The sequence below is a fragment of the Equus quagga genome, chromosome 4 (genome assembly GCF_021613505.1).
Source record: "Equus quagga isolate Etosha38 chromosome 4, UCLA_HA_Equagga_1.0, whole genome shotgun sequence".
In the NCBI taxonomy this organism is placed as follows: Eukaryota; Metazoa; Chordata; class Mammalia; order Perissodactyla; family Equidae; genus Equus; species Equus quagga.
This window is the reverse complement of record NC_060270.1, coordinates 32,034,340-32,043,580: the sequence shown is the minus strand read 5'-3', so window position 1 is coordinate 32,043,580 and position 9,241 is coordinate 32,034,340. Positions and strand designations below refer to the sequence as shown.

At 37.6% G+C, this 9,241-nt stretch overlaps 1 protein-coding gene across 1 annotated transcript in view; it reads left to right on the top strand.

Moving 5' to 3' along the window:
• The window catches only part of IL1RAP (interleukin 1 receptor accessory protein), a 121,071-nt gene that overhangs the window by 76,409 nt on the left and 35,421 nt on the right, over window positions 1–9,241 (top strand). The window contains exons 3-4 of the mRNA XM_046659442.1: window positions 1,084–1,369; window positions 3,918–4,104. Coding sequence (XP_046515398.1) covers window positions 1,084–1,369; window positions 3,918–4,104 — 473 coding nt within the window. The remainder of the gene's footprint in view (window positions 1–1,083; window positions 1,370–3,917; window positions 4,105–9,241) is intronic.

Genomic DNA, 9,241 nt, shown 5'->3' with positions numbered 1-9,241 from the left:
ATGAAAAGTTTTAGATGTCAACTGAAATGTAGAAAAGATTACATAGTTAAATAAATAGATAGATGCATATGTATGTGTATGTCTGTATGTTAGGGATGCAAGGAAAATAAAACTAATTTAGGATCTTTGTTTTGGGCCTTACAGGACTCCATCATACTTGGCCTCTGTCCTCTATTCTTGCCTTCATATGGTGACATCTAGAGCCCGCCATTCATATGTCACGCTTAAAAAAAGTCATTTATTATCATTTTTTTCCTGAATGCACAAATGATTACTTTTCATTATAAAAAATAAATTATAAAAGCCATTACAAATTTAATTTGACTCTGCGTCATTAAACTCTAGCATCTTGGTTCCCCAGTGAGTGTCGCTAAGATCTCTTGACTTCTTGAGGTCTGCAGTCCTGCTATCCAATGTGGTAGCCAGTAGACACACATGATTAACTCAAATTAAGATGTGTTATAAGTGTAAAATACACTGAATTTTGAAGATTTAGTACAGAAAGAAATGTAAATAAAAAATAGACCATTAATATTTTGAAGGTGTTTTGGGTATATCAAGTTTAACAAGATATATTATAAAAATTAATTTTACCTGCCTCTTTTTACATTTTTAGTGTGGCAGCCAGGATATCTAAAATTGTATATGTGACTCACCTTATATTGCCATTGTGAGATCTTGTCTCAAAATCAGGGAGACCTGGGGAGACCTGGGGGTCTTGGAGGATTGTCTTTGCTGTTACGGTTTTCTCCTTAGAATCTTCTCTGTGCCCAGAGAGGTAAAGAGCACATGACTTGTTTTTTAGGTGAGATTCTCCCCTACAAACCTTGAAGGGTTCAACAGAATCAAGTAATCAGATCAAATTGTTGTCCAAGAGATAGTGAAAAGATGATAAAGGAATGAGGGGAAGTCATTTCTTCACACCCCGGGTGTCTGTTACGTGCAATCATTAGAAAGAGGAGATTGAAGACAACCAGAGAACGGGGTCCTGGAAAAGACTGGGTATCCTGAGGAGGTGTGTTCCCTGGAGGCCTTTAAGCTAAGGTGACTCATCTGCCTTTTCTTTCTTTTTGGTTGTTCCAGAACGCTGCGATGACTGGGGACTAGATACCATGAGGCAGATCCAAGTGTTTGAAGATGAGCCAGCTCGCATCAAGTGCCCACTCTTTGAACATTTCTTGAAATATAACTACAGCACAGCCCATTCAGCTGGCCTGACTCTGATCTGGTATTGGACTAGGCAGGACCGGGACCTTGAGGAGCCAATTAACTTCCGCCTCCCTGAGAACCGCATTAGTAAGGAGAAAGACGTGCTCTGGTTCCGGCCTACCCTCCTCAATGACACGGGCAACTATACCTGCATGTTAAGGTAGCCTGACTCTTGGTGGTGACTTTCTCTTTTCCCTTTAGTTCCTGGGCCTTTATCCAGATGATGCATGTGCTGTGAAGCTGGGGAGGGGAAGGAAGCATCTAGAAAAAGTTACATTTCACCTCACTGAGCTTAGCTGAGGCTGGCTGAAAGAGACATGCAGAGAAAATGATTGTGCTCCTGAGAACATTCTTCATAAGTGGTTCCTTTTCAAACCCTGACCTATGTCAACACTGTCTACAGGTGGAGCCTTGTTTGTTTGTTCCTTTTCCCTGCCATTGGAACCTCCTGTATACAGTTCTGTTTCACCTGGAGATATCTATTTCCCTAGACAGTGAGCAGGGAGGGTGGTAGAACCCATTCATATCTGTTATTCTTAGCATCTTTCAACGTGCCTGGCACAGAATAAAGCCTCGGGATGCCTTATAGAAGAAAGAATAGTTGGAGGCATCACATGTATTTAGAACAATGCTTTTCAAACTTTTCCACCAGAATTTCTCTAAGAAGCACATAAACACCAGATCCCTAGGAATCTAAGAATATAATCCAAAGCACCCTACAAAATTTCTATCAAATACATGTTTTTTCTTGAAAGTTCATGTAGGTTTTGCATTTTACTCCACAATATACCTATTTTTCTTTTCCTAAAGATTAAATGTTATTTTTCCTGTGAAAAAAACTTTAAAAAAAACTGAGGCTCCTCCAAAGAATAACCATTTCAAGGCTTAGTTCTTTTGCTGCATTTTTCCCCAAGGTCCCTTTTTAGTTTTTGTTTCTTAGCGCTCTTCCCTAAACTTTTCTACCTTTTACATTATAGAAGCAGGGCCATATGGCTGTTAAGGCCTGAGTATAACTTTACTGTTATTTACCAATATCCAGATTATCGCTTCAGTTTACCTGTCTGCCTATCTTCTACGTCTCTAAAGAAAATCTAGAATTAAACTTGTCTAGTGGGGGCAACAGAGGCTTCCCATTGTCATGAGAGGATTCCTAAACTGACAATGACCTTAAACTGAACCATGTGAAATTGGAGGCCTGATGTCTTTAAGGCCATAAAGTTAAGATTCATCTTCTAAGATTTTATTGCTTGAGTTCCTGCTTCAATACCCCTATTAAGATAACATCCAGATTTGACTTTTGGAACTGAAAAAGCCAGGCTAACCACTGTTCATCACTTTTTTAAAAAGTCAGAGCATGTGTCTTATTAAACGGAAATTTACCTTCTATAACTTCCACCTATAGAATACCTTCTATCTGGTAGACCTTTTGTTATTTGTAAGTAGAGACCATGCCTGCCACTCTGTCTTCCCACTTCATTACCATTGTCATTTAAACCCCCTCTCTTCCCATCTTGGGCAGAGGAATGCATGCCCCCACATCTTCCATTGTATTTAGTCTTTAGTCATTGAGTATCTAATATGTGTTTGATACCATAAATAGAAATCACAAAAAAGGGTGGAAAGTGAATGACCCAGTTACCCATCACCCTAAAAAATCAGTTATTTTTATTATTTATGTTCCTTTTATTGTTTTCCTGTATGTAGACACAAGTTTTACATCACTCCATTCATTTAACAAATATTTTTTCAGCACCTACTAAAAGTTTAGACACTGTACTAGACTCAAGGAATAAAAGGAAACACACATGGTCATGCCCTTGTTTGAACTGTGATAAATTCAGTTAAGGAAATGTCCAAGGTGCTCAGAGAATGAGAGACCTAATTTAGATATGGGGTGTGTAGAGGATGACACAGAAGACCTCATGTGAAAGGTGGGATGATGGGAAAAGAGCCCTCCCAGCAGAGGAAAGGACCTGTGCAAACATTAAAAACGTAAATGGAATTCCCCAGCCATCCTAACCAGTTTTATGTGTTTGTTAGTTTTTTTCCTTTGTGCTTCATTTTTTTTTTTTATGGATGAATACCACAACTTTGTATTGTCATACCATAATTTTCTTTACAGTCTTCTTTTTTCATAGATTTTTCTATTATTTCCGATGCTTTCCTTGCTGATTTGGTACTGGGTGGATATGTTTGATCATGTGCTCTCTCTATTCTCATTTTTCCGTACTTCCATCACGTGAAAAAATTTCCAGAAATTGGATTACCAGAGCAAAAGCTAAAGCTTTTTTTATGGCTTGGGAAGCATATTTTTTATTTTCCAAATTATGGTTATACCTTTATCAGCCATGAGTTAATATGCTGTCTTCACCTTTGCCTTTCCAGCACTGAGTATTATTGAGAATGTTTTAAGGGTAAAATTAAACATATTTACACATATACATGCATACAAATGCACGTATTTAGGAACATATCTAAAAATGTAAATATTTTAGTATATCAATAGTAGCTAATTGTGTCTGTTTTATTCTGTGATTTCAACTGGTATAGGAAATACTTCCATAACACATTTAATTCTTACATGAACTTACACATATAAATAAAGCCTCAGTACATAGCATTACTTCACTTAGCTCATTTTAATATGTTTGGGGCATTAAAATAAGTGCAAATGAGACTGCCCGTTCATTGCATATTTCTCTTTTCAGGAACACCACATATTGCAGCAAAGTTGCATTTCCTCTGGAAGTTGTTCAGAAAGAGACCTGTTTCAATTCTTCCATGAAACTCCCAGTGCAAAAACTGTATTTAGAATATGGTATTCAGAAGATCACTTGTCCAAATGTAGATGGATTTTTTCCTCCCAGTGTCAAACCAACCGTCACTTGGTATATGGTAAGCAAACGAGAGGGCATTTTACCCTCTCTAAAATGGCAATAGTAATTTGTTGAGTTAATGTAGAAACAGATTCTTCTGATCAGATTTTTAATTTCTTTCTTAACAACTTTATACAAGTCTTTTACCACTTTCTTACTTTGTACCATTTTAAAGGAAGTAGTGGAGAAAGCTCTGGCTCAACCCACCATTTCTTAAATTACTTTCACTGGACTACTAGAGCTACCTTATTTCTATTAACTTCCTCTGAAATACAACTTGAGAAATGTTGCCCACTTCCACTCACTGCGGAGTGAAGTTAGAAGCTGCCAAGTGAAGTGGTGAATTTCATCTCCTTGCTTAGTCAGTACTGTATTTTATTACTTGTATGTGTTTTCACGTTGCCCTCATTTGTGGGCACAGTCCATCTGTGATCTCCCCACATCTGAGAGATTTGGAAAGTATTTAATCAAAAATGAAAGTGTTGGATGTGGCCCTGGTGGCAGCAGGATAGTTTCTTAATCTCTTCAAATGTCCAATAAGCCAAAGCCAAAAACTCCTGGACAACAGTTAAAACTCAGTGACAAGTTGTCCACAAGAATAACTTTCAATAAAGCAAGTGAGACAAACCACGAACATGACCATATAGCATCAGTGTCTCTAGGGAAGGGAGCAGATGGAAATAGTGTGGTATCTGGCAGATTGAGAACAGGAGAAGCCCAAAAGTGCCAACGGGTGCTCACTGGAAAGTATGGTGAGCCAGCCTGAGAATAGCAGCTGAAACTGGGAAGGGTTTTGCTCTCTACTCGAGGATGAGTCCAAGAGGCGTATTATGAGAAATTCTGAGGGGATTGAAATAGTTCTACTGCCTCAGAACTCTGAAAAACAACCACCCACACTGGGGAGAAACTGCTGGGAGTGGAATCAAAAGTAAACAGGATAAGGACAATATAAAGGAAAGAAAGAGAAAGACCGGCTGAAAATGGAGAAGCAGAACACAGATGGGAAACCTCAAGACCATAGTTTTGAAGAGGGATCTCTGTGAGGTTAGAAAATTCTGCCAAAGTCTGAACCTCAGAAAAAAACTAGTTTCACATGAAAATGAGCAACAAGAGGAATCAAGGTAAAATCCCATTCAAAGTTATAAGAAAAAGGAGAGTAAGAAGCAAAATAATATTTCTGTAGGAAAAAAAAGCATGCCAGAAGGACATATTGTAACCTACTATTTCAAAAATGAGCTAAAAGACATTAAAAAATGATACAGGAGGAGAAAGAATCAAGTAAATAAATGATAATTAGAAAAGTCCAGGAACTGGCCCAGTGGCATAGCCGTTAAGTTCAGGCGCTCCGCTTCAGCGGCCTAGGGTTTGCCAGTTTGGATCCCAGGTGTGGACCTACGCATCACTTATCAAGCCATGCTGTGGCAGGCTTCCCACATATAAAGTAGAGGAAGATGGGCACGGATGTCAGCTCAGGGCCAAGCTTCCTCAGCAAAAAGAGGAGGATTGGCGGCAGATGTTAGCTCAAGGTTAATTTTCCTCAAAAGAAAGTCCAGAAATTATATAACTCAGTAAAAACTTAGAAAGAAGATAATGATCATTTCAGAAGTGAAACTAAAATAAGAGGAACGTAAGAGCAAAATGATGTGATAGATAATGCCTTAAGATGAATAGAAAATGGAAGGGAGAGACAAATTTTTAAATCAAAAATAAATGATCAATAAAATTAGGAAGGTTAGAATGGATATACAATATCTTATAAAGTAAACTTTAAGATAATGACTGTTATCAGAGCTAAAGAGGACTTTTCAGAATAACAAAAGGGTCAGTTTATCAGGAAGGCATATAAATAATAAAAGCATATATGCCTAATAATAGTATTTCAAAATACATGAAGGAGCTGACAGAATTAAAGGAAGAAAGAAACAATTCCATAATCATAGTTGAAAATTTTAGCATCTGTGTCTGTTTGTCATTAATGAGTTAAAAGCCAACTTTCAGAGTTTTCCACTGGTCAAAGATGGAACAATTTGAACTTCAGTAAGGATATTAATTGCACTTGGTTGAATTCCATAAATTGAGTTTAAATCCATAAGTTTATAATGATATTTCAAAATAGTTAATTGGTGGCATTTGGATGATGATAGGAAATCAATTTGTTATCTTGAAAATTCGTAAATAAAGAGAAAAAAATCCAGTATTTATTCTGCCTTTCCTTTTAGAAATGTACACTGAGTAATGAAATAGTGCTGGGAAGTATGTTTTTATAGAAATATATAATCACTTTGCAACTCCCAGTGAATTAATAAATCTAAGCATTACGCATCAATGACTGCTAATATCACAAGAAGAAAAACAGCCAGACGCATTCCTTTTGATGGAAGAACACAGTATTACCTATAATTGTGCCAAATGGATTAAATCTGAGTCTGATAAAACTTTTGGATCCTGCTGCCATTTTGCAGGTAACATAGACAACAGAGGAATGTATTACTCTGTACTGAGTTCGCAATTAGCAAAATTTAGGCTGTGAGAAATTCTATAGGCCAAATGTTTTCGGTTATTCAATAGATAAATTGTCAGAAAAAGAAAGACATGGAGTAGGAATGTATAGATTAAAAGAAACATTTAGGGGCCCTGGTGGTGCAGCGGTTAAGTTCGCACGGTCCGCTTCAGCAGCCTGGGGTTCACCAGTTTGGATCCTGGGTGCAGACATGGCACTGCTCAGCAAACCATGCTGTGGCAGGCGTCCCACATATAAAGTAGAAGAAGATGGGCACGGATGTCAACTCAGGGTCAGTCTTCCTCAGCAAAAAGAGGAGGATGGGTAGCAGATGTTAGCTCAGGGCTAATCTTCCTCAAAAAAATAAATTTTTTTTTTTTAAAAAAGAAACATTTAAAACACTGTAGTGGATGAGGCTGTAGTGTCTAAGGATGCACGTATGGGTGATAAAATTGTAAATGAAGACAAGGAAGTGGTTTTACTATGAAAGTATAGACAGTGGTTACTTTGGAGTGTAGTAAAGGAACTGTGATTGACATGGGGCATGTGGAAAGTCTTCAAAGGTGCCTGGCAACATCTATTGCTGGACCTGAGTGGTGATTACAAAGGTGTTGGCTTTATAATACTTCACTAGCTGATACATATGTTTTGAGTGTTTTTTGTATATGTTTTATTTTGTAATGAATGATTAAGAGGAAGGGAGATAGGGAAAGAAGGAGAGCTAAAGAGACAGATTTAAAATATGTAACAACGAAATTGTGATCTATAGACTTTAGTTGGATCATGTTTTATTCAAACAAGCTATAAAACAAATTATGAGAAAATCAGGGAAATCTGAACACAGACAGAATATTGATGATATCAATTAATTATTATACTTTTTAAACTGTGATAATGGCACTTTAGTTATGCTTGCAGAAGGCATCTTGTCATTTAGAGATACACACAGAAATATGTACAAATGAAATTATATAGTGTTTGTGATTTGCTTTGGAATAATCTTGGGATGCAGTGAGTGGGTATAGATGAAAGAAGACATAGCCTGAATTGGTACTTTCTTTTTTTTTTTTTTTTGTGAGGAAGATCGCCCTGAGCTAACATCTGTTGCCAATCTTCCTCTTTTTTTTTGCTTGAAGAAGATTAGCCCTGACCTAACATCTGGGCCAATCTTCCCCTACTTCATATGTGGGATGCCTCCACAGCATGGCTGACAAGTGGAGCAGGTTCGCGCCTGGGATCCGAACCTGTGAACCAAGACTGCCAAAGCCTAGCTCATAGAACTTTAACCACTCAGCAACAGGGCTGATCCCCCTGAATTGGTACTTTTAAGGCTGGGTGTAAGTACAGGGGATCATTGTATTTTTCCCTTTGTTATTGTAATTTTCCATAGTAAAAAGCATAAAAAAGATTAAAAGAATTATATTGACAATTTTACATCAATAAGTATAACATATCTTCCAGTTAAAAAACAATGTGTGTTCATCTGTCTGCAGTCCAAGGTCTCTCTTTTCTAACCCTATTCACTTTTTCTATATTTTGAATACTTTGTGATCTGAAAAAAATTGACTTTATTTTCATATTCTATCATTTTCTCTTCTCCTTTTTCCTCATGCATTCCCTCTGCCTGGAATGCTCTCTCTTCTTCCTTTAGAACAGTGCGATTCTACCACTTTCATGAAATGTTCCCTGTTCTTTATAGCTAGAAGTAATTTTTCCCTTATATACTCCCATGGCTATTTATTTATGTATGTTTCAATGTCACTTTTCACTTTCTTTCTTGTTCTGTACTCATTCATCCATGTATACATTCAACACATACTTGCTGAAGATCAACTGTATTCACTGTAATATGTCAGGGTTTAGGGGAACACAATAATTAATGAGATGTATGTCTTCTCCTAAATAGTCCCAGAGGATCTCACAATTTAATTCAGACAAGTTTATAAATAAGAATACTATTCTTATCAGAAAATAGAATTCTGGGGCCGGCCTGGTGGCTCAGTGGTTAAGTGTGCATGTTCTGCTTCAGTGGCCCAGGGTTTGCTGGTTTGGATCCTGGGTGAGGACATGGCCCAGTTTGGCATGCCACGCTGTGGCAGGCATCCCACATATAAAGTAGAGGAAGATGGGCATGGATGTTAGCTCAGGGCCAGTCTTCCTCAGCAAAAAGAGGAGGATTGGCCGCAGTTAGCTCAGGGCTAATCTTCCTCAAAAAAAAAAAGTAGAATTCTAAGTTCTACACGAGTGCCAAAGAGAATATATTGTTGATTTTAAGAAGAGGGAGAGATTTATATACATGTAGTCTATGAGACTGACTATTTCTTGAGGGCAAAGTTATAGCATATCCATCTCGGTATCTCCAATGATTCCCAGATTTCTGCTTTTCCTGATTGAATGAATGTTGGTGCTGTTACCCAAGGTATGAAATAGTAGAGGAGGAGCAGGTGTGGGGAGCAAGTAATAGGTTTAGATAATGTCATATCAAGTCATATGTGTCTCTGAGCCTCCTAGGTGGCAGTGACCAGTAGGTAGTGGCTACATGTGTATGAGTCTGGAGCTTAGAAGAAAAATCAAAGCTGGAGAGAGAGAATTGGATGCATATTTGTGATAGCTGAAGCCCTTAATAAGACAAAATAAAATGAGAAGAGAAAAGGAC